Source organism: Ambystoma mexicanum, chromosome 3p (genome assembly GCF_040938575.1).
Source record: "Ambystoma mexicanum isolate Mex_15411 chromosome 3p, UKY_AmexF1_1, whole genome shotgun sequence".
In the NCBI taxonomy this organism is placed as follows: Eukaryota; Metazoa; Chordata; class Amphibia; order Caudata; family Ambystomatidae; genus Ambystoma; species Ambystoma mexicanum.
This window is the reverse complement of record NC_090925.1, coordinates 877,490,337-877,516,113: the sequence shown is the minus strand read 5'-3', so window position 1 is coordinate 877,516,113 and position 25,777 is coordinate 877,490,337. Positions and strand designations below refer to the sequence as shown.

The 25,777-nt window shown below is 45.1% G+C and overlaps 1 protein-coding gene across 2 annotated transcripts in view; it reads left to right on the top strand.

The window, feature by feature from the left end:
* Window positions 1–21,277, top strand: part of LOC138581052 (uncharacterized) — a 329,209-nt gene extending 307,932 nt beyond the window's left edge. The window contains exons 11-13 of one of the 2 annotated variants that reach the window (XM_069652090.1): window positions 5,423–5,509; window positions 18,467–18,551; window positions 20,243–21,277. In XM_069652090.1, the coding sequence (XP_069508191.1) occupies window positions 5,423–5,509; window positions 18,467–18,551; window positions 20,243–20,299 (229 nt within the window). In that variant the 3' untranslated portion in view covers window positions 20,300–21,277. The remainder of the gene's footprint in view (window positions 1–5,422; window positions 5,510–18,466; window positions 18,552–20,242) is intronic. The other variant, XM_069652092.1, reaches the window with a different exon arrangement.
* The last annotated feature ends 4,500 nt before the right edge of the window (window positions 21,278–25,777 follow it).

Sequence of the window (25,777 nt, the reverse complement as noted above, 5' to 3'; positions counted from 1 at the left end):
AAGGGCAAGGGGGGGGGCTTGTCTCTAATTGGCTATGGCCAGTATGACCCAAAATGACTCTAATAGAGCACTAAAGTGACAAGCAGTTTAAAAATGTAAACTGCTTTAATGTTTCCGAGGATTCCCAACCCGATGACAGGGAATATTCAAGAGCATGTGAATCCATGACGGATGCCCATGCTGAAGAACAGGCGTTATAGGAAAGTAACGTATTCCTTTTGTCAACACCTACATTGTGATTCTCCAGCATTGGATCTTACATGGATTCGCATGCTTATGAATATTCCTAGTCCGGTTGAGAACCCTCAGTAATATTAAAGCAGTTTTGCTTTAAAGCTTGAGCTGCTTGTCACTTATTGGCCCAAAAGGGAACCGAGACCTACATAGGAGACCAGGCAGGAATAAGCCACACAGAAGCTGAGCTGATGGATACACAGGTGTTATTAGGCACAAGATAACACAGAATAGACCGCAGTCAGCTGAGGATTGGAAAGCACGTAATAACCAGCACAGAGATTAGCAATAGGAGCTCTGCTGTTGTGGCTAAGAGATGCCTCTTTTGTAGGCACTTATTGGCATGGCATAAGAGGAATGTTAGGAAAGATTTCTCTTTACTGCACCTTTCCTTCCATCTTTATGGATCCGCAAATGTTTTGCTTTTATTTTTGATGCAGACCTGTACTTTTTACAATACAGTGAAGCCCTAAGCTTCACTACACTGGCTTTTGCTCATGTTATGGGGAACTGACATGTCCTTGGGCTGTCAGTACTGGGAATCCTTGTTTCCCTTAGTCATGTTACTACTTTTGGTTACTTTGTATCGCTTGTGGTAACTGTTATCATTGTACAAAGCTGCTTACACTGCAGAGTACCCTTTTTGTTTTGCCCTAGACTAACACCTGGAGGATGTTTGGTTACTCTAGGTTTGCTAAAAGGATAAGATGGTGGCAGCAGTGACTTTTTCTCACTTTTTGGGTCTTTTTGTTTTAGCTTTACCGCGTTTGGCTACTAACAGCCCGTGCTGCATGGTTTTTCGCTTGTCCTTTGGCTATCTTGTTCTTAAGCCTTCTTCCTGCCTGTGAGGCTAGGAAAATCCTTATAAGGCCTTCCAGTGCCTGGGAAAGCAGAAGCTTTTCGTGGCCTACTAGAGGGCTGTGTGTGTTTGCTGGCAGGATGTGGGCTGGGACTGTCTGGTCCCAATCCACAAATGAGTCGTATGCATGAGTGTTCTTGCCAGTGGTTCGGATTGGACCACTGCTGGGGTTTGTGTGTGGGCTAGTCCTCTTACCTGGCTTTTAGGATAAGAAGGGGACCCCCGCACTGACGCTTCAGAGATCCTGGAGAAACCTGAAGGAGCCAAGACTTGTATCCAGCTGGGAGACCTGTCGGAAGGAGGCTTGGCTACCAAAGTCTGCTGCTGTCCTGGAGGAGCCCCGTGAAGATCTTTTGCAGTCCTGAGAAGGAGCTGCAAGCCTGGGAGTGGAGGGAACATCCATTCTCAACGTCTGCTCGGCACCCTGCAAAGGAGAGCCTTTGGAAGTGCCCAGGGACCGTCCTGTGGCTGACCAGCTCCGATTTTGGGCTACCATACTGCCGGCGTCACTGTTCTGAGTTTCGACCTGGAACTTGGGGGATCCTCTGTTGGCCCTACGAGACTGGCCTCTGTGTAATTTCGGTATCCTAGCATCAAGGGGACCTGAGATAGGAGGGAAAGCCTGACAGTGGCAGTAGAGTCCCTTTGCGTTGCTGTGTTGCAGGGACCACTGTCTGAAATTACTTACCTGACCCGTGTCCAGTCTTGAGGGGTCCTGCATCGATTTTTGCTGCATTCTTTATTCGAGAGTCCTTACAACAGTTAGACACCAACCAGAGATCAGCTAGAACCTGCAACCCCTGCGAATTGAGGACTGCGACTTTTGGTGGGAAAAGCAACCTCAGACCCTCTTTCTTTGTCCTGTCATATCTGCGGAAGAATCGGAGTACGGGGGGTAAGTTAGTGATTCTTACCTACCCCTAAATTCCCATTAGAAGTCTATGAGCTAATAAACTTTACTATAACAATATTGGCTTTGCCACTGCTTGCTTGTGCAAGACTTCTCAAAGTTGTGGATACTTCTGTTAGCTAGTTTAACTTGTACTCTGACAATTGGAACCCTTCACTGGACCCCAGAGACCCAACATGCATGTTTTCCTGCTTCAAAGATTCGGTTGAACTTTACCTGAACTATTGGGCAAAAGGCCCCAGACAACTTTTGGGCTGGACAATTTAAGTTTGTGATCATTCTCTGTCTACCTTGAGTGCATAATAACCTTACCTTACATTTCCTTTGCAGGAGTTTGTGATATATATATATATATTATACCCTCTGATAAGTGAATATATAGATGTATCGATTTTTACTAGTGTTGTGTGATGGCTCTACTTGCTAGTAGTCATTTTTCTATAGTGTGTTTTGGCCAATAAATTGTAGTTTTATACATCCTGTTGAAGTGTAATCTGTGATTCCCATTGTGTGAACTCATGTGGACCCTTTACAAGCTCACCACCTCTTAAGAACTCAGTCTAGACTGCTTGTCACAGCTACCTGAACTGGTTTGGCTACAGCTCCCCAGAGTTGTCCCTGTCGCAATATAGGTTGGCCTTCGATACACCTGTCCACCAGGCCAGAGTATAGAAAATCAGTCCTAACAAGGGGAAGTCTGGCTGTGACATGTTGTTGTGGCACTAAGTACCAGGCTGATTTGGAGCAGCATAGAATAGGGGATGAGGGGGCAGAATGACCTACTGTAATATAGATAATAAGGGTAAGGTATACAGCCACATAACTTATGTAGCCCATTGCGATCACTTTGGCTCGTACTGCCCCAACCAATGATGTTTGTCCTCCTTAGCTCCACCCCTCGTACCCATCTTCATATTTTTTAATGCACGTCTACGTGTGGGAGTGCTTGTTATTCGCTCGTCGAATTTTTGACACTTCCCTTTTTGATTAACGATTCTTCAGTCTCCAACCTTCGTCGTATCAGTGACTACTGGTAATGGGGATCCATTGCCGGTAAAGCTCAGAACCATTGGGGTGGGGGGGGGGGGGGGTTCGTCTGGCCGTGGAGAACTCAATTGCTAAGGTCTTCTCCATGTGGCGATGGCGGATGCCAGTAAGAAGACTGTTAAGGCCTTGCGCCAAATGCGGCCTTAGGAACGTTTTTGTACAAGATTGGCATGCGAAATGTCATTACTTCCTGTATCTTGAAAACGGAGTAGAGTTGCTCCATCTGCCAGTAGTTTTCATCGGTAACCCGGAAAGACAGCCACAGACGGTTAGTCGCATGGTTGGAAGAAGGTGAGAAGGCTCTGACTGTCCCTCGGTCTGAAGTCCTACCTCGGCCAGGGTTGGCATGCCTGAGCACAAAACTCCCTCCAAGAGGTCGATCCCATGAGGATGCTTCCTGGGAAAGAAACCTAAAGGGGCCCATGGACATGAGTCGCACAGTTTGACTTCCGCTTGTGAGAAACCTGGGGGTATTCTCCCAAGTAGATCCCGAAAAACCTCTATTTAGGTGGGCAGATGGAGGGCCATCGCTTTTGGATTCCAACCCTGGGGGTGGACAAGCGAGGCAGGATCACCTGGGTTGGGGAGGCCAGGGTTACTCACAGGAGAAATACTCTAGGGGAGACTAAGTATTCTAACCAGACTGTTGTGGATTCCCATAACCGAAATCCAGGTAGCTAGTGGATCTCTCACTATCTATCATGGCCCCAGAGTGAGAGGGAGGAAGGGGCAAGTAACACAGGATCAGAGCACTGAGAGCAATATTTATTTGTCCTCTCCCGATCATATGGAAAACCACCTAAAACCCTATACCCATAAGACCTCAGCAGATATCGAGAAGGGGACACATTACTCCTGTGAAGAAACACAAATCAGCAAGGTTTCTTATACCCCCTGTCAATACCCTGATGAGATGGTCAGAACTGAACCCAAATCTTGTTATCCCTTTAAAAATTCACCCTTGACCTCAATAGAATATTTACAATCTCACCTCATCTGCCCCTCGCCATTTCCAACAAATTCTGAGACGAGGAGGCCACTAAGATCAATGAAGATTACCCATAGGAATGACATTGGGAAAGGAATGGCAACCTTCTTTAGAGAACCACTGTCCCACTAATAGTCGGGCATGTGTAGGTAACCATTCACACCTGTCTCCACTTGACTGTGTTCAACTATAAAAGGTGTGGTCATTTACAAACCAAGGAAACGAGAAGGGGATGCCGACTGGACCCCATCAGGAGCTGAGGAAGCAGGAGCTGCAAGCAGGAGGAAGATGGCTTGCATAAACTCTGGCCCGGTGTGGACCTTTGAGTTGCCCGGTGAAGCCCTGCTGCTGTGGTGAAACTCCTTTTGCAAATCAACTAGAGAAGTTCCGGAAGGGACGACTTCTTCCCTTGCGTTAGTTGGCCGACAAACTCAACTGGACCATCTTTCCTGGTTGGCTGTACTTCTTTGCTGCTGCAAGAACCATGTGCCAGGGGTTGAGACATCTGTAGTCAAGTGCAATGTCTGAAATACGTCCAGAAGCTCCAAAGGTCTCGTAAGGACTGTCCAGGAGCAGGATGACCAGAGCTAGAGTCCCCTCACCAGATTGCAGGAACCAAGGAGTGAAGGAAGCCCAGTCGGTATCCGAGATTCATGACTGTGCCGTTTACCGAGCGTTGAAACCGTGAAATGCCACTGAACCGAAAAGAGCTCGTAGCTGCCAACAACCTCCAAATTGCTGCCGCGGCAGCCCTCCAGACATCCTCCCTCTTGTCCCCACGACTGGTCTGCACCACTGCAACAGGACCGAATCCAGCTGGACCCCTCTTCTAACCAGAGGTACTGTTTAGACTTGCAGTACTTAACTCGGTGTCTTTTTCGCTGTGTTCTTCTCAGTTGGGAGTTGCATTAGCTTACCTTAGTTGATTTCAACTCTGCTTTTCACAGGTTTCACAGCTTGTGACCCTACAAGTGATTTTTTTCAAACTCTTTAACTTGGCAAGTCTTTTTAATCTAAGAAGTACCTCCGCTCCATAGACTGTGCTCCAATTGACTTTGGCTGTCCTGGCTCCCTGCAGACTCTTCTAGTCCATTGACTTTGATATTTCTGTCCCTCATAGGTGGTAACTTGTTTTAGACTGTTATTGCTGGGAAAGGCCTCAGAATCTGCATTGAATTAAGTCGCCTCGGGGTATAGGAGGTATGCTTAAAAGCATATCTAAAGAGTATCCACTAAACTTATGCTGATCATGGAAAGTGTTATCAAGTAGATTTACCTTGTTATGCAAATTATCTTTTTAATTGGATAAATACATTATTTATAACTGGAACCTTGAGTGTAAGTGTTACTTGGTTACCTGTTTTTACGAATTTCATTGCTACAGCTCTGCAACTCAAGTTTACCCCTCTGGAGATGGGCCTGGCTGCTCAGTCACACTACCAACTTGTGTAGTACAGACCTATACCAAAAGGTGGGTTACCTAATACCAAGCAATTTAATTTGTAAAGCGCACTAGCAGCCCAGAGGCATTGAGGCGCTGTTGCAAGAAAGTGTCTTAGTTACAGGATGTTTAGACAAAGACTTTTATTTCTGACTCTTAGACCACGACAGCCATTAGAAACATCAGTTAAGGGAACTACCCCTTTAGAGTTGGGGCCAGTCCGGCATTACACCAACCCAGGAACCTTAGTAAATATAGGTTTTCAAACACACCCTTTTGTGTCTGTGTCTCTCTTTATACCATGCCTGTCTCACACCCTCCTACGACTACTGGCAAGGCTCTGTCTAATCTCCGACCTCGACAGTAGCCCCGGCCGGGACAAAGGGCTTGTCCGCAGCGCCGTCGTCCTCCACAGTGAAAGCTACACAGACCACTGTGGTCACCCCTAAGTCCTCATCGGCGATGGGAGCATCGTCGTCCAGCTGCTCGTCCACTAACAAGTGCAGTTCTTAGACAAACGCAGCTTGTCTGCTTCCATTCCGACAGCCAATTCGACAAGCCGTATGACTGTTTTGGTACAGCCGGTGACCACAAACCTGTAACAGTTTCGATCATTGACCATCTAGTCTACGATCACCCCCATAATATATTGCATTGCCTCCTACGCTTCCCACCAAGGATAAGCCTCTTTTCACACTGGTGCCCATGACCACAGCATCACCACCTGTCCAGATGCTATAGGGGGACTAGCATGTCAGACGAAGAGCCTTTGTGGGTTTCATCTTCGGATCAAGAGGAGATAAAAGGTGATCCTGACCCTTTCTTCTAGCCCCTCGACCACCAGGACAGCCTTTGGACCCTAGACAATATATTCTGATCCCAGTACAGCCTTCAGTCCCTGGACTATCGGTTCCGGTTCCAGCACCTTCTGTACAGAGGGACTTGTCGCAAGACATTTTATCCACTTTGCAATCTCTAGTGAGACAATTGCAGCAGTGACTGCCTCCGCCAGCCCTTTCAGGTGCCCCAAGCAGTAGTCCCTCCCAGCTATCCAGGCCACATAAGGTTCCTCACCCTCAACCAGCGCCGGAGGAGTATTTGCACCCAGTGTCCCTGACTGACAGGGATACTGGGCCAGACACATCTCAAGGTACCCAGGCTACTGATGAATTCGACAGATGGGGGAAAATCCTGATGCAGATCTACCCTCCACGTTCAGCCCCTGATGCGATTGTCTTTTTACGCCTTATTGATGCATTCTGTCAAGTTTTTTTAACCTTGTTCCAAAGAAGGGAAGCCTCCAGGAAATCAGTGGTGGCCATTCCTCTGACGCAATCTGGGAACATGGTCTCATGGTAATGCTGCACCTGTTTTCAGCACCACCAAAGGACCGCCTGGAAAAGAAGTAAAATTCCATAGGGTGTGCTCAAGTGTCAGCGTTCGCATTCATCGCCTGATTCATTGGTTCGGCAACGGCCAGAAAGAGATCGGCTAAACCTTCGTCCCAGTCTCTGATTCCACCAGACAGAGGTAGGAAGCAGCTGGATGCATTCAGAAAACTCATTATTACGATGGATGCAAATTCCCTGGCTATTCTCTCCAGGTATGATTGAGAGCTATGGTACAAATGGGGCCTCGGTAGGCTTGATCAAGTCCATTCTAGGGATGTTTTCCTCCATCTCCCGTGATCCTCACCGCATGCTACACATTAGACCACTCCAGGAGTTCCTTGATGCCAGGCGGAAACAAATATCGGGCTCCTGGAATGACAAGGTAGCACTGAATCCAGAGTTTCGAAGATCACTCCATTGGTGGAAACTGTTAGGGGAGTTTTCTCAAAGTCTACCAGCGGGTGACCCTTGGTGTACAGGATCCAACTCTTGTCTAATCCTGCACTACCAAAAGTTTTGGTAGAATGGCAGAGCAGCCAGGCTTATTTTATGAGAGAGGATGTGAGCTGTAGGTAATACAATGAACCCAGTCAATACATTAGCCCAAATGATCTTACACACTGGAAGTTATAAACATTTATTTTATATAGGCAAGGTAAATAAAGAATATTTTAGACCAACCAACACAAAAAGAAAACCTAAGCAACACTTTTTCAGGGGACTGCTTCAATAGTAGAAGTTTGCGCCCACAATGATCACAATAAAATTACAGTTCCGTTACTTAACTATTAGTGGCTTGCACCAACAATTTGCACAGTAAAATGACAGTTTAATTCATTTTGTAAAGTCACTCAAAGGTGTAGGGGGCAATTGTTGACTAGAGAGCAGGTGACCCCCCTGCCTTCCCCTGAAACAACAATTACAAAAGCAGAAAAAACACATTTGAAACTGCACTTTAAAGTCTCCTGGAAATGCAGCTGGCACAAAGAATAGTTAGTTTCGCTGCACAGGTAGGGACAGATTAGGTATTCGCTTCCACAACTAGTGTTTCTAAATAGAATAGATTAGGTGACAGGTAGGCGTGTACCAAGATAAGGTCTCACTACACATGTAGGGCAGCATGGCTATAATAGGTAGGGTCATGTTGCAGCATACTCATGAGTAGAAAATCATGGGCCAGGCATGCACTGGGTCTCAATAGATAGCAAATAAATGAAGAACAAATGTTTCCTGCAGAGGAACAGATGTTGCCATTTTAAATTGCACCAGCAGCAGAGAATTGAGCGCTACAGCTTTAAGGAAAAAGTCCAGTTAAGCACACTCCAGCAAATATAGTTCATTCAGGGAAAATACTGTTGCCATCTAAGATGGTAGCTACTTTACAAGCATGTCAGCAGTCCAAGGCCTTGTAGAGGTGTATTGCATAGCAGAATCAGAGATTAGGTTGTGCGTTCAGCTGTCAGATAAATTAAGTTGTGAAGACATGCAAACCGTTTCAAGTTTACGTTACAAACTGGGCATCTCAGGAAATGAGTTGGCAGATTAATGTTTCTGCAGTCGGCTAGGTGTGACAGAAGGACGCAAGAGGCTACCAAGAAAAACCTTAATGCTGCAATGAAATCTTAGATGGGTAAAAGCAGGATGGCGATCACGGATTGCGTACAAGGTCTGGAGCTTCAACGACTCATGGCATGGGAGGAAGCATAGGCTATTTGATTTAATTAAAATAAGGTGATGTTCTTGTCTCTCTCTCTCTGACCTGCATAAACATGTCGTCATACAACCAGTTCATGGATAGTGTGGCCACATTCTGACCCATGAGCACATGTTTATTTTTTCACTGCAAAAGTAATTTAGGGCCTACCAATTGATTTCCAAATATGATGAGGTAGCACATTTGTATGGGTGGGATCTTGGATAACGATTGTCCAATCCCTAGTTGTACACATATAGGTTCCAAATGTAGCTTAGTAGAGGGAGCCAATGACAAGGAGCGATAAGTTTTCAGAACTCTGATCATATTGACATCCAAATGACTCATTTGTACTATATAAACTCCTGTTGTCTCTTCAAACGTTGGAGTGAGAGATTGGCTTTTGATCTTGCTTTTTCCCCAGTCTATTGCAATAAACTGGTTACCTTGCATTTGCAAACCACAACCACTGTGTTCGTTTCCTTTTTTGGCAAATACCATTTAGAGGGCTATCTGGCTTTTTGACATCCTCTTTTCAAAGATCTGTTGGAAGGAAAAAGAGCAACATCAATCTACTTCTTGGCAACACTTCCTGTGCAATCCCCAACTAGTCAAGAGTTCATCAAAGTCAGTTGAGGAAGGGTGCAGTGTCTTATGCAGCAGCAGAAAAGGCAAAGTTAGTTACTTTAAATAGAGGGCTTTAGTGGAATACAAATGTTAGTAGGGACCTTGTAAATGACTCCCTATATGAGCACAAGCTGTTAAGCCTGGGCAAGGTGTATGGGTGACCACCCAAACACCTGGGATCACACTCCAGTCACACTGCAGCAGCTATTTGGCTTGGGGTAAGTACTACCTTGAGCTCCAGAGTACCTTAACGATGTTTGAAGAAAATGCACCTGGGTTCTTTCCTGTGCAGCAGCGACGGACGCGGTTTCCTGTTTCCTCTGTTTGGTGACGAAAGGAGGGACTCTGGAAGGGTTGTCGCAGCAGCAGTCGTGAGAAAGGGCCCTCAGAAAGAAATTCTTCCGTCTCCCAGTTTGCAGTTTTGGTTACTTTTTACAAGCTCCAACAGTGAACTGATACCGCCTGGTCTATCTGCCTCGATTCTGCAGTCCTGTACTCTGGTGAGGGGACTTTGATGGGGGGGTGACGGATCTAGTCTTTGTCGATCCAACTGGAGCTCACCAAAGTTTGGGAGGATTTGTGCACTGGAAGATGATGCACTGCAATTGGGTGCAAGGTCCCCTGGTATTCATGGTTTTCAGCCCTGGAAGGTCAAAGCACATTAAGGAGGATGGCTTGTTCTGCAGCTCCTCTTATGGTTAGTTGGTCCCACTAGCCAAAGGGAAGCAGTCGTCCTCTTTGGAGCTCCTCTGTCGATAAGAAAACTGGGTCAGGATACCAATGGTCTCTTCACGATTACTGGAAGGGTCTGCCGGCATCTCTGGTCATCTTCTGCTTCGGATCTTCTGTTCCTGTGGTCGACTTGCCTTCTGCCTCAGGAACCTCACATTTTATTCAGATTTCCCATTCATTCCTGAGCAAACCCTCCCTGCAGTTTACAGAAAGGGGTGGGTGCTGTCCACTCAGCACAGCCAGCGCGCCAGTGGGAACTGCTTCTGTTCAAGCAGATCAGCAGACAAAGGACAGGGGAGTTTCAGCTCCTCCCATGCCTCATGTCCTCAGACACACTGGAGCCATGGTGGGCTACACAAACTGTTCCTGCCAAAGGCAAAACTAACATTCAGACCTCCCCATCGCAGAATGGTAGAAAGGCTAACAAAGGACAAACGCACAAGAAATGGAGAAAAAAGGAACCACCAGGTTGGAAGATAGGTGACCCTCCTGTGAATACCTGCAGATGTGAATACAACCTGCGGTAGATAAATGCACAAAAGTTGACGTCCACCGTCATCCGCCATAACTATAGGGTTGTTACTTTAACCTAAATCACAGTAGCAGAGAGAATGGGGATACTAGGTTTCCCCTTAGCACTCCACATAAGGTGGGGTGGGCCGATCTCTCAATAGTAAAGGCTTTAGGAAGGTTACAAACTATCCCTCTTTCCTTAGGAACTTCATGGGGGGAAAATGTAGACTATAAAAAGAGAACCCAAAGGGTCCCCAGCAACACTGCACATAGGGTGCAGTGCGCTGCAAAAGTGAAACTGGTGCCTTTTAGAGAGATGGAGGAAATCAAGACTCCATAAAATAAAGTTTAAAAAAAATAGTTCCCATGGTTAAATAAGAATGAATGAGGGGGAAATGGCTCCCCTTATTCGGGAGAAAAAGGTCCGTAAATCCAGCAGCAAAAGGTGCTGGGGGTCCTCACTAGGAGAGGGGATTGAGCATACAACTAACACAGAGCGGCCAGGCTTATTTTATGAGGAGGATGGGATGTGAGCTGTAGCGAAGTACAGTGAACTCAGTAAATACATGGGCCCAAAGAAACTCCTCCACTGGGCAAGGTTATAGTCAGCTATGTAAATACTTTAGACTAACCAACAAATAGCTTAAGCAACACTTTCTCGGGTGTATGTTTCAGTAGTAGTGGCTTGCACCAGTCATGGAACGCGGGTCAATGATAAATCAACTCATATCTCAGTCACTGAGACGCTATTGTAAGGAAAAGGGGTTATTCGGCAACAGCAATGCACTACTTTGTAATACTTCTAAAGTATTGGAATCATTTAAAGGTATTGCAGTCATTTAAAAGTCCATTCCCTAACTAGTTAAGAGTTCTTCAAAGTCAGCTTAGATGGGGTGCAAAATCATGTGCAGCAGCAGACAAGGCAAGGTGTCACAGGATACTTTAATTACTTTCAAGTAGGATGCTTAGTGGAATAAAATAAATTAACACAGACCTTGAAAAGGACTCCCTATAGGTGCACATGCTTAGGCCTGGGCAAAGGGTATGGGTGAACACCAAAACTCTGGATGCAGCACTCCAGTAATACAGGAGTGACAAATTGGCTTGGGATACGTACTACCTTAAACCCCACAGTACCTTAGCAGAATTGAAGATACAGCAGATTTCACTCCTATGCAGCAGCGATGGACCCGGTCTCCTGGCCCTTGGTCGTGGTGACGAAAGGAGGGACTCTGGAAGGGATGTCACAGCAGCAGTCATGAAAAAGGACCCTCAGCAAGGAATTCTTCTGACCCCCCCCACCCCACCTCCTCGGTCTGCGGTTTTGGCACCTTTTTTCAAGCACCAACAATGAATGTTGATCCGCCTCGTCTGCAGTCATACACTCTGCTGAGGGGACTTTGAGGAGGGGGCTCTTGTCTCTGGCCGTCCAACTAAAGCTCAACAAAGTTCTGGGAGAATGTGTTCACGAGAAGACGATTGTTTGGGAGATGTATAATTTTGTATGCTTCATCCCCTCTCCTGGTGAGCCCCCCCAGCACTTGCTGGACTTCTGGATCTTTTTTCTTCAATCCTGAATGAGTGGAGCTTTTTTATATTTTTATTTTTCTCAAACTACTTTTCTCAAGGTTCGGGGGATACTTTTTATCCTCCTTGGCTTTTCCTTGTGAGAGCAGCACACGCCACCCTATGTGGAGTGCTGAGGGGGTTACCTTGTATTCCCTTTCGAATGGATTGTATCCTCCCACGTTGGGCTCCTCTTTGATGTTCACTATCCAGCTTCAGCTGCTTAGGAAGATTTTTTTTTGTCAGAGGGTGCTGTGCGTCATTGCAGTCGACTCATGTCTCTCGAGGACCTCTGTGTCGAGGATGTCATCAAAGGTGTATATAGCACGCGCAGCGCCTGTTGGCTTCACTTCTGTTTTTCCGAGTGAGCTTATGTTTCTAGAACTAGGGCACACTTCAATTGTTTCATCCCTGAAAGATATGAAAATGTCTTCATCTTCGACACCGACTAGCCCAAAGACCGGGTTTAAAAAGAGTCAACACTTCGGTTCCAAGTTGTTGAAAACCGATCAGCATCGAGTATGCTTGTGGTGTCGCGTGTGAAGCACAAGACCTCTCGGCCTGCTCGGAATGCCAATCGATGACCGGAATGCTCTGAAGGAGCATAAGGGGAAATTGGTGGGAGGTATAAACCCCAAGAAATCCCATGCAGAACAAAAGATTGTCACTCACATTTTACCCACCACCTCATCCTAGCAAGGACGAAGAGAGGTTACACATATTATATCCACGTAGAGCTCTAGGTTTCTACATTTCTAGATTGTCCAAACTTCGTCTGGATGATCAACTTTTTATAGGTTATACAGGTCACAAATTGGGTAATGCGGTAACAAAGCAGACCTTATCAAGATGGATCATTCTAGCAATTTCAGAATGCTACAGGCTGGCGGGCAAATGTCCTCCAGAAAGTTTGAGGGCCCATTCCACCAGGGGAATGGTTACCTCTTCGGCTCTGCAAAGAGGTGTTCCTATTACAAACATTTGTGAGGCAGCTACGTGGGTTTTCAATACACACATTCACGAAGCATTACTGCCTGGATTCTTCCCTCAGTCAGGATGGAAGCTTTGGAAAAGCTGTCCTCCAGTCAGTTCATGAAAACCATCGATAAAATGAATACTCACTCCACCAAAACAAACACTTATTTGGGGGTCTATCAAAGATGAGAAAAATGTCCATCCACGTATTCCTCATCACCCTCCCAGCATACCCCACAGTAGAATGTCCCATAATATTACAGCTTTCGCTCCTTCAAAGCTTAGTACGGTCAAACCAGTGTTCATGCGGGTAGTTCTGCTGAAAGAAAAAACAGAACTGAAGCCAACGAGCGCTGCGTGTGCCATATATACCTTCGATGACATCCTCGAGCCGGAGGCCCTCGAGGGACATAGTCGACTGCATCGACGCACAGCGCACACTGCCGAAAAATAATCTGAAGCTGGATATTGAATATAAAAGATGAGGGATACGTGGGAAAAACGCAGTCGAAAGACTATTACCTGGGGTAATTAACTTGTTCTTATTACTCCTGTAACATTTCTGTTAGTGACGGGCACACACTTATGCCTGGTGGCAGTAGACTTGTTTACCGCCTGCAATTTGTACTTACAGGCTGTCTACACAGCCGCGGTTATGCAGAGAAGGGTCACCATTGATCCAAAATTGTGGCTTCTTTCTTTTAGCAACATTTCATGTGTGCATGTCCTTTCTTGGTCCGTCTACTATTCAGGGTGGGGGTTGGACGGGGTCCTAGTTTGAGTTTTGTCTTCGGCAGGAATACTTTGTGAAGCCCGGCGAGGCTCCAGTGTGTCTGCAAGGACAGGAAACTGGGGACGATCTTGAAAGCTCTTCTCTCAGGCACACCAGAAGACCAAGAATAGCAACCAGTTCCCACTGGGGGGCTGGCTGTCCTGATTGGACAGCCGCCAGCCCCTTTCTGTAAACTGCAGGGAGAGTTTGCAGCGGATGAGTGTGAATTCCTGATAAAAAGCGATGATCCTGAGGCAGAAGAGAAGTCGACCACTGGAACCGAATCGAAGACGACCAGAGACGCATACAACCCCTTCCAGCAACTGCAAAGAGACCACTGCTGTCCTGACCTACTGTTCTAATAGGTAGAGGAGCTCCAAATAGGACAACTCCTTCTCTTTGGCTGGTGGGACCAGCCATAAGACTGCTTGTAAGACGAGCCATCCCACGGCATGCTGCAAACTGCCAATACCCTGGGACCTCTAACCATCTTGCAGTGCTTCATCTTCCTGTGACCAAATCCTTCCAGAAATTTTGCGGGCTACTCTTGGACATCCAGAGGCAAGATTCCCCTCCTTGAAGTCCCCTCGCCAGAGTGCAGGACTGAAACAATCGAGGCAGATTGTCGGGGGGGGGAAATGTTCATCCTTGGAGACTGAAAAAGGTGCCAAAACTGCAGACCGACATTTGAGCACAAAGAATCCTTTGCTGGGAGTCCTTTCTCTTGACTGCTGCTGCAACATCCCTTCCAGAGTCCCTCTTTTCGTCACCATGATTAAGGAACAGGAGATGGGATCCACACCTGTTGCACTGTGAAAGAATCCAGCTGCATTTTTTTCACAACTCCTCAGGTACTGCTGGGACTCGTGTTAGTACATACCTTGAGTCATTCTGTTGCTCCTTTGCTGCTGGAGTGCAGATTCCGTTGTTTTTTTTTAGTGTTCGCCCAGGCCTAACGCTTGTGCGCCCATAGGGAGCCTTTGCAGAGGTCATTGTAACCTTTTTGACCAACAAAAGCATCTTACTTGTAATTGGATTCTCTGGAACGTTGCCTTTTCTGATGCTGTGACTTACCAGTTTTACCTCCAATCTGACTTTGAAGAACTCCTACCTAGATAGGGATGCACTGCTAAAGCCTTAAGGCCTCTGAAAAGTAATACAAGTGTTTTTTAAAGTATGACCCTGCTATTATTTGTGTGGTTTAACCTTTTTATTCCTACAAGAGAACATTTTCTGAGTTGCTATAACAAGTGATTTTACTTGCGCTGTGTTCATGAATGTTGTCATTCGTTACTATTGGTTTACTCACCTCAAGTATTGCATTTGTTTTCTATTGTGTTGATTAGTTAAAATAGTACTTACCTGGAATATAACGTTACCATGTGTGTATATAGAATAGAAATCTATTTTACTACAATGACGAGCGTGTAAGAGTTTATTTGGGCCGGTGTACTGAGTTTATTGTACTTACCTAGAGCTCACATCCCCCTCCTGAGATGAGCCTGGCTGCTCTGCCGTACTAGTATTAACCACAGGTAGACTTTAGGAAAACTCCCTTACCACCGCGCTACTGTCAAAAGCCCCCTGTAAGTTATCTGCACAAAACACCCAAGGGCGGTTATGACGTATTGCAGCTTTATCTTTATCAGAAGTAATTGCATTTTCCCCCCTTGGATAGCTACGTGTTTGGCATTAACCCTGCTGCACTCTCAGAAGTAGTAGTATGGAAAAGGCGTCCTTCGTGCTTATCAGGGTTTACTCAATCCCTCCATTTGGATGCAGAAGTAATGAAAGAAAGGTGTGCGTGTTTTTAAGTAGCTTGTAAACCAAAGTCCTGGCAAAGAGTGCTCCCGACCCCTCGAAACCCCTCCCATCCACTGCTGATGGTTGAGAATGTATTTGGACTGGTGTAGGTACTAGAACCATTATATTGTTCTTTTTTATTTTTATTTATTTTAGTAAAACTTCAGTTCAATAAATCAATACTGAACTTTTGTTACATTAGTAAACCATCATCATTTACATGTTCATTCCCAAGTCGTTCTCAAAGTCTAAGTCGAGGTCCACATTCATTACATTTCCTTAGGGCTAGTTCATGACACTTATGCTTCCTTGCAGTAGGTCTTTTCTTTTCCTCTGATTTTCCTTTCGCCAGTCGCTGACCATTTGTCGCTCAGGATAATATCGAGGTAGTCAATTAGCCTGCATGATAGCTTGATGTTCCTGCCAGCACTTGCATAGGCCCACCATTCGTCCACGTCATTGTTTTGCAGTTTGAAGCTACTGAAATGCAGAATCCGCTGGCTGTTGGTGCCAGTACAGGCAGTTATCAGATGCTTTAAGGATCAATTTCTCCAGTACCACAGAATCTGCATTTATTATCAGTCGTATCATTATTCCGTCATATCCACAGCATTTCCCTATTATTCAGGGCGTTTAGCCTGAATCTTAGGAATTGCTTTCTATAATGACGTGACGGACAGTCTGAGTACTTCGGATGGTTATGTAGTTTGATTTCACCTAGTGCTAAAGGAAGAGCACTTTTGAGTTTCATGCATTTTTCGGAGTTCGAAATTCAGTTCCAGATCTCAATTTTTTTTTTTTTTTTTTTTTTTGCCTGTTCTGGGCGATCTAGTAACTCCGATCTGCTTATGCTACCAGCTTCCATGATGGCATCTAACTTTAGCTTCCACATCTGTGTTAGTTTGGATTGCAATTTTGTTTCCAATCGCAAAGATTTTACATGCAGGAATCTTTTCACCAAGGTACATTTTCCTCAGGGTGGCGAGAGATTTCCATATAATTATCATGTGGAGAGAGTTAATGGCCAATTCATGTCTCAGCGCAATTACTAAGATGTAATGGGGGAGCCTTGGGGCTCGTCTCCAAAATATGCCTTCTAATCTTTGCCAAAGACCATGGTCAAGATTCCAACCTGCTTCGGCACCAAACACGATAGTTGGAATACATTTCTGAAGGTAGAACATCATTATTGGGGCGATTGTGAATTTCCCATATTCGTTGTTGATCTTTGCTCCTTCAAGTTTGATTGATCTATTAGTTAGGTCTTTAGGCCATGCTACTTCGCAGATAGTCATTGAACATCACACCAAGGTATCTTATGGACTTTACAATGCTTAATGCGTCATTTGCAATAGACCATCTGAATTTTTTGTCTTTTCTTGTAAGCACTTGTCCAATGCTCATGATCTTTGTTTTTTTCTGTGTTTATCATAAGCTCATTTGTTTCCATATACTCATATAAACGATTCAAGAGATGGTGCAGACCAATCTGAGTATAATCAGTCGGCACCACGTCATCTGCATAGACAAGGCATTTGATTGGTGTTCCGTTGATCTTGGGAGGAAAGCAGTGGACTGTGTCTAGCCACACGGGCAAGTCAGCTATGAATAGTTTGAACAATTCAGCTGCCAAAGGGCAGCCTTGCTTGACACCTTTGTGTGGTTACTGGCAGGCTAAGATCACCTTGTTTATTCAACATTATTTGCACCGTAGTTTTAGCATGAAGTGCTTTTAGTGGTTCCAGAATTGAAGGTGGAAAATTCCACTTTGTTAGTTTAGACCACAATTTCTCACGATGTATTGTGTCAAAGGCCTGCCTCAGGTCTATGAATGCAAAGAAAATGTTTCCCTTTGCACCTCCAGCTTTAAGACATTCAACAATAATAAGTTCACTTCGACTCCCACTCTCTCAGTGAAACCTGCTTGTCGAATGTCAGTTATGCCTGACTATGTTGCCCATGCGGCAAGCCTCTTATGAAGAAAAGAGCCAAAGATTTTCCCAATTGTGACAAGAAGGGCAATAGGACGATAGTTCGCCGGATCGTCTCTATTGCCCGTCTTGTAAATTGGGACCACGATTGCCTTTAGCCATGATTCTGGAATGATCTTGCCTTTGGACACTTTGCAGAATAGATATTCAATAAACTTTGCCCAGAGCTCCTTATGTTTCTTCAGCATAATGTTTGAGATTTCGTCTGGGCCGGCAGCTCTCGAGCTTTTTAGGTTTTGTATTGCCAGTTCAATTTCATCTCTTGATGAGTTATGTCCCACATCGAGGATGGGTTGTGTGATTCGGATTGAGTTTCATCTGTTGGCTTTTTATATATTCCCTCAAAATACTCGACCCATTTCGCACTGGTAATTGGTTTAGTGGTTGTTGATACAGATTTTGTTTCCTTTGTTTAGGATAATTCAAATGTCACGCGTGTTTTTTGTAATCAATCGTTCCAACATAAGTTCGGCACGATTTTGTTCGATTGACACAGCGTGAGACTTAAACCAATGCCGATAGGCCTGGCGTCTTTCTCTCACTTTGGTGACTTTACATTCAGCTGGCATCTTCATTTTCTTTACAGTGTATTGGATTGGATTTCAGCGGTGCCTTTTCTGATTTTGAGATACGCTGAATATATTTAAACTGTGACTATATAGAATGAATTGAATGACATGGCAAACCAACTTTAAAATAAATGTAAAAATGTTCTAACAAATGCAGAGCCTGTATGTAATATTTATTATGCTTTTTCATGTGGGTCTGGCTGCTCGTTGGGAGATGGTGTTTTGAAACTTAGTTTTGCCTTCATAGCGAACTAAAGGTACCTGTAGTCCTAGCCCGTTGGTTCATGGTGGAGAGTATATTTGAGGATTGATGTTTCGTCTGGTAATAGGTCTTTCACCACTATTTTCTCACCAGGACTAAGGGGACTCTCTCCAAAAAGCAGAAGCGATATCTCCAGGATCGGCGTGAATATGTTCATGAGGTGGTACGGCAGAAGAAGGTAAGGAAAGCATTGGAGGGGACTGAGGTAGAAGATTTGAGGGGAGGAATGGGAATAATAAATCTGAATGCTGATTTTGTCTGCAGTCTTATCTACTCCTTTCTTAGGAGGGGAATATCCTTTGTGGAGGAGAGTGGCTGCTACTGCATTCTGGCAGGATAGTATAATCTTGGAAAGGTTATTCTGTTGGGTTTACTCAATTAGCACTTAAGGGTTCTTACAGTCTCGAGCATTGACTAAGGGGCACGGCTGGTGCTAGTAAGGTCTGGGCAAAATTGCCGACATTTGCAGGCAGGAAATTTGTCTTGTGCTTTATTTTTATTTTTTTTCACGGCTCACCTTTTTCACTGTAAAAACAGGATTCCCATGCCTAAACCCCACAAAATCATTAATTTGAAAGGGTTATACACATGGAGGTTTTGGGATTCAGAGGTTTTGGTGCAGAGAATCACATTTTACTATGAAAGGGTAGAAGCAAAATATAAAGCATATTTTGCTCCACCAGATGTAATTTGGCAAACCCCTAATAGAAGATGGTACTGTATGTATGGCTTTGTGCCCCAGCAACTTATCTCCTCTTTAACACCTTTTCTTGTGAGAACTGCACCCTCCGAGCCACGCCTATTGACAGGTTGAGCCGGAACACATTAGTAAGGCAACCATGGGTGTCCGCTTGTAGGTGAACAATATGAGAAATCCTTCACTGTGAACTGACTCGTTCTATGGGCAGTAACCGTTATAGTTCTTTGCCATACCAGAAAGGTCTGTCCATTATTTAATTCTGAACCCCATCCCATAAGCGCAGTGAAGCCTGAACAAACAGCGTCTCCTTTAAACAAGACTATCAACAGGAACCCTAGATATCATTGGTGAGGTGCAGCTCCTTCATTGGGCATGTATAGCAAGGTCAGAATTCCCCTACGCAGGCTGAAGACCCCACATGATTAGAAACTGGGCAACAATTTGAGAAATCCTCTAATCGTGGGCAGGGTTTGTGGCAGCCCTCATTTGTAGGTTCCATTCCATGGAACAAGCCATAAGGCGAATGTTGGTTTCCTGCAGAGGATTGATCGCATTGTTCGCTTCTTTTTAGGTTTTCTGCTATGAATGAAGACCAGACTGTGCCACCAAGCAGTCAGCAAGTCCTTCTCGTAACCTTTGGGGTGCCAGTGTCCTATTAGTCATGATTTTCCCTAAAGCTCAGTTACTGGGCTCATCTGATATTTATTTATTTACATATGCTGCCTTTCTTCTTCCTTGTGTTGTACGGGGGCTGCAGCAATTAACCCAGAATGTATGCAGGGATCGCTCGACCCAGAATGTAAGCAGGGATGGCTAGGTTAACTGTGCCTAAGTCTCTTTACAGAGGACTCTGCTGGTCCAGTGAGATTACTAGACTGCTAAGGAGGAGTGAAGAATTTAAAATGTTAATGCTCATCCGTGCTTTTAATTGGGACATGTAAAGGTGACTGACTCCGACTGGTGTGTGGTCTAAATCCCAGTAACATGACCTAAAAAGCTCTGAGAAACTTTCGGATTTGCTAAACATGTATGTTTCAGTGGTGATTGTCTTCAAATATGATATTAACTTCGTAAACTAGGGTGGTAATAGTTGGGGGAGGTGTTGGAACACGGGTGAAAGCTCTGTACTAGTAAGCACGCCTGACCATGCCTTTTCATGTATTTTACAGAAGCAGCTGTATGAGGAATACCTCAGGCAAAGTATTGGTGATCAGGACATCAGCTGAGTGGGGTGAATATGCCACTCTTTCCCGGCACAGCGAGAACAGTTCGACCAGCCGCAAAAGGCAAACTGTATGGTGCTCGCTCACCAGCGCAAAAACATTCAGCAGTTTTTAAACTATGTCCCTTTACTATGGGCCCTATTTTCTCCCCATGTGTTGTCTAACGTGGCTAGCTTTGACGAAGGACCATCGTGATTCCTCCCCTTTACAAAGGAGCTTCCATGGAGCCTACGTTCTCCCATTCACTCACCAGCCAGCACTTAAGTGCCTTTTTGTGCCTGCTTCTCTAAGTAGGGGGGCTCCATCAGGATTCTTTTGAGCTCAGAATATGCTTTTTTTCTCAGGGCGGCTAGTTTTTTGTTTGTGATAACTGTGAAATCGGTTGTAAGGAATCAAGTACCCCATAACCATTGTTGGTAACACTACAATTCCATGTATGGCCAGCACAGACGCTGGCGTTTTAAAGTTGATCTGATATCTCCTCCCACAGGACCCACATTGACCCTTCTCTCTGCGCCATGCCAGTTCTTAGTTTTGTGTATTAAGCATCGCACAGGCCTAGCTCTCCAAACCCCTTATCCATCCCCATTCCCCTTGTGCAAGTCAGGAGGTGGATTTGACTCTCCAGAATCTTTCTTAACAATGTGAAAGTTTGCCTTTAGTCGATATGTTTACTAGATAATAGCCAATAAGCTTGTATTCTCCTACTTCCCAGAGAGTAGATTGACACTGCTGCCAGGAGTATGAGCCCCTAATCTCCCTGTTGAGTGTTTACACTAGTGTGTCTCGTTTGACTGCCCTTTAAGCTGTATGTTTTTTCTCCACAAATCCTGAATTTCTGAAAGTGGCCCCAGGCCGTTGGCACCCAGATACCACTGGTGTATTCACAAGGCTCATGCTCCCTGGACATTTGTCCTGGAGTGCCCGAGGACATTTTATTTTTTTTGGACTACAGAATAAAGTTTCTTTTAAATCATTAAATTGTGTAAACTCTGTTGTCCTATAATATCACTACATTGGGTGACTGGTGTATGGTTGGCTGTTTCCCGGGTGCCATGGAAATTGTCCACTTCAAAACTCATTTACATCTACACCAAATCCCAGGAGACCGTAATCCAGTGCTGTAAAATGATATCTTCGAGTTGAACCATGAACTCGCTGTAGTTTGTGAAATGCAAAACATTGTGTCCAGTGTATTTTCTTCTGGCTTGTTCATGTGTTGAGAAATTCCTGGGAGACGCTGGTTTCTGTGCCACTTTGGTCATCCTTTCTGAACACATTCTCTCACGTGGAAAGGGATAAAAACGGGCCTAGTTTTATGTTCAAAACTGCTTGGGACCATTGGAGAAGATTTGTAGTAGTCTGGACAAGACTACCCTATGACGTGACATACTCCTAGAGTAGTTAACTGCTTTCTTGATCAATCTTCACTCCCCCCCCCCCCCTAGAATAAAACAACCATATGGCAATCACTCACGTCTTTGCCAGTTTTTGCTGAAGCTTCTAAGTGTCGTAAATGCTCACCTTTGCTTTTTCACCATCCCTCCTAATCGTTCACTGGACTCCCAGCCAATCTGGAAGAGTCATTTTTAGTATGGGCTATTAGATGTCATTGAAAGCGCTACCTTTAAAACAAAACTATGGTCATTAAAATAAGAGCTTTCACATAAAAGCTTGAAACTGGTGCTTTAAATGAAGGGCTCTAATGCTTTTCAATGCAGAGGACATAGGAGGATGGATTTGTACTTGGCTGTGTTTCACCCATTTATGGCCATCACCAATTAAAATCTGTGATTTTTCCTCCCAGTACCACCCATCTTCCCTCAAACCACACCCCTTTTTTGCAGTTTTTTCCTTGCCGAATTTGTCATTAATTTCTTTTCCTACAAAGCCAGTTGTTTACAGTTTTATGTTGGTATATCACATCCAAACTTACAATGTTACGTTTTGATAAAAGTAACATCATATTGCACCGACATTTTGATAAAAGTAAATTATAAAATTGCACCCTTTTTAGCATCATTTCGATTCCGTTGTAAGAAAGGAATACATTACACACGTTTTTAATTGTATTGCTTTAAAGATTCATTTATTTTAAAAAATGAAACGAAGGTATTTGCATTTCTTTTTACATTAATCGTTGAAGAGAAGCATTTCTGATATTGGTCGAGAAGCAAACCTATCTCAGCCAGAAAGGGAATATACCGGAAGTACGGGTTTCGAAGACGACCCCTTTGTGCTATTCTTGTGGTATAGACTTGGCGCTTTTGCTCGGATTTTAGAAAGCTACCATTGTGAAGGGAAATCTGTTTCTTTCCAAATCGATGCGAATTGAGCAATAAAAATCACAAATATTTGGAACCAGAACTTACTAGTTCAGCACCTCCCATTGCCTACAAACCCAAAATTTGAAGTAAGTTTGCTTGTTCAAAAGACTTGGAAAATACATAGCACCCGAAAGCTCGTAAACGCACTGCTTTCCTCAAAGCTGAACTTTGGCCTTCACAAGTCTTTCAAAAACTACAAGATTTTGCCTTGTTTCCATTTCTGTTTCATGCACTATTCGTTCATATATGCGCTCTAGAAAGCACAGCCTGCCGGTCCCAAGAGACATGGCGGGAGACTGCTACACGTTCCGAAGTGACCTCCACGCTGATATGATTTGGCATTTATAACGTGCACAAGTGTTTCAAGGCTCCACGAGGCAAGGGAGGGGAACAAAGGGAGGACAGACAACGATCCTACTAGACCAGGTGTCATTCAGATCGCGCAAGTGCGTGGGAAGAGGGCAGGGACAGTGCAATACATGGGAATAGAGCAATTGGTAATGGCCAGCAAGTGGCAAGTGCTTGGGTAAGCGCAGACATCAGGTGTCGGGCTAGTATGGGGACTGTAGGGATACAGAACAGTCCCAAGTGTGGGGTTTGCTAGGTGGCCAGTGCAGGTGTGCGATGCTGGCGGGGGAGGGACCTGGACCCGAGATCCGAGGTTCCAGGTAGCCAGTGCAGGTTTAGGTTACAGCCAGGAGGTCAGCAGAGGAGAGGAGGAGAAAAGGCAGAACTAAAGAGGAAGGTTTTGAGCTGCTTCCGGAACCGGAGATGATTCTCCTCAAGTTTAAGGGAGGCTGTTCCAGAGGGAGGCACCAGCCGAAGAAAGAGATCTACCACCAACTCGTTGCTTGGTGAAGCGACTGTCCCTGAGGGAGTTGGAGGCAGATGAGCGGAGAGCTCGAGCAGGAAGATATTTAGGGAGAGAGTTGAAGGTATTGCGGCCCCAGAAAGCCTTGTGGACAATGCAGAGGGTTTTGAACTTGATCCTCGCAGCCACTGGGGGCCAGTGCAGAGATCTAAATCCTAGAGAGATACGATCCCTGGGCTTGAGGCCAAGGACAAGTCTCAGTCCTGTTCTGGATAAGTTAGAGGGCGGAGAGTAGAAGCAGGCAGACTTAGAAAGAGGCTGTTGCAGCAGTCCAGCCTAGAGAGAACCAGCGCTCTGGAGACGATGAGCTTCTGGGGGAAAGAGAGGAAAGGAAGAATACCTCTGAGGAGGTGCAGCTGGTAGTGTGACTTCTTAGAGACGTCAGAGATGTGAGCAGAAAAGGAGTGTGGAGTAGAAGATGACCCTGAGGTTTTTAGCCTTGCAGGTGGGAGCAGAAAGACCTTAGCCATACATTGTCCTCTGGTCCCCATACGGTGCAGAAGTGACAACTGAAGGAAATAATATTGGAGTGATTGAGACAGCTTTTTCTCTTGGGGGGGGGAGGTAATTGGGGGATGGGGGGGCGCTTATTTCATGACCTGACAAAATTGTGGTGTGATGTATGCTTTTTAAATCGGGCCCTCTGAGTAGATCACACCACAATTCTCTGGGTTTGATTTACAAAAGCGTCCTCCCTTCATGCTTTTTGAGTCGGAAACCTTTGTCTCTCCACACGTTTTGGATTACAACTCCCATCAGTCTTATCCATTATACTCAGTGGTGTGGGATCATGGGAGACAGTCAAAAACATCGAGAGACGCTGGTTGCGGACCCCCGTGTGGGTATATAACCTAGGACGGTCTGGAGTGGAGTTTTCAGAATGGAGCGTAGTGCGTGCAGTGATAGTTTTTGCAGGTAAATTGGGCCTCTGCCCACAAAAGATATGTTGCAAGGATTTTGCAATTGCACTCCTCGAAAAACTGGCAGCTTAAGAAGCGCTCTCAGGGATGTCAGAAATTGATTCATTTTTCATGTTTAAAGATACCCAAGCTGCCTTATTCGGAAAATTACTAAATGTAGTCTTGGGCAGGCACGTGTACACAACTTTGCCATTATCCAGACTCGAAAGGATCCCTGATCCTTATCTGCACCTAGGGCCCAATTTCCAAATCTTTTTTCAACGGAAATGATGTTCTATGATCTAGCGTATCCCCATCACTTGGATCAAAAAGGATGCAGATTGTACACTCCCATGTAATGTTAAACTCCCTCTCTGCAATGTCACAAATCTTGCGCAATTTCGACACATTTTAAAGGAAATGTCTTATCCATAAATGGGATGTTCTTTAAAATATGCAGTAAGTATATGCATCCTTTCCAGCTTTTTGTAACCGGCAGAGGGATGAGAAATGCATGAGGATCTGTTCTGAGCCTTCTACGCATCTCATTTAAGACCGCTGCCGCGTAAAACTGAGTCCCACTTGTATTTTTGTCCCCCCAACAGGGATATCATTATTTTGTTCTTTTTTTAAACGTTTAACTTAATCAATGACTGACCCTTTAAGGGGCTAACACTGAAATGCCCTTCCAGCACCTGGCTGGTGGGAACTTGTCATGCTCCTCTCGATAATATATGGATGTAAACTGGCAAATGCATCATTGTCAATAAGGTGAACTGTGCACTTTTGGAGATGGTGCCGCCTCTATGCCATTTTTCAATGCCGCATTTTCAGAGAATCAGGATCTTGGTGGTGAGAGTTAAGTAACAGGAAGCGCTTTCTGAGCATGTCCAGTTGGTGGCTCGCCTCACTGGCATTGCATGGACCTGGGGTATGCGGGACAACTCTGAATCCATCATTAATTGTCTTGGTCTTTTATGCAGGCTGGAAGGCACCACACAGCATTCAAGCACCGATACATGGGCGGGCCTTAATGTGGCTTTTGCCCAATATGAGAAACTACATTTTGTTCTTGTCAGACACAAAGAGCCCTCCCTTAGACGGGGGAAATGTGGCTCAGAAATGGATTAGGCTTTAGTCGGCATACATTTGGAATCACACACTGTTATTATATGTGAAAAAGGAGCCTTGGTACACATTGGGGCACGGATGATCCATGGATTCATGCCTGGTACTGCAGGTGAGGTCCGATGACCTTGAATGGGCTTGTATCACACTTGGTTTTTAAAGAAGCATTTGAACGTTCCGGGGCTATTCTCTCTACCGACCCATATAGACATTGAATGAGTTTCTGAGACGGATCAAGGCTTCTAGCCGGTCCTTA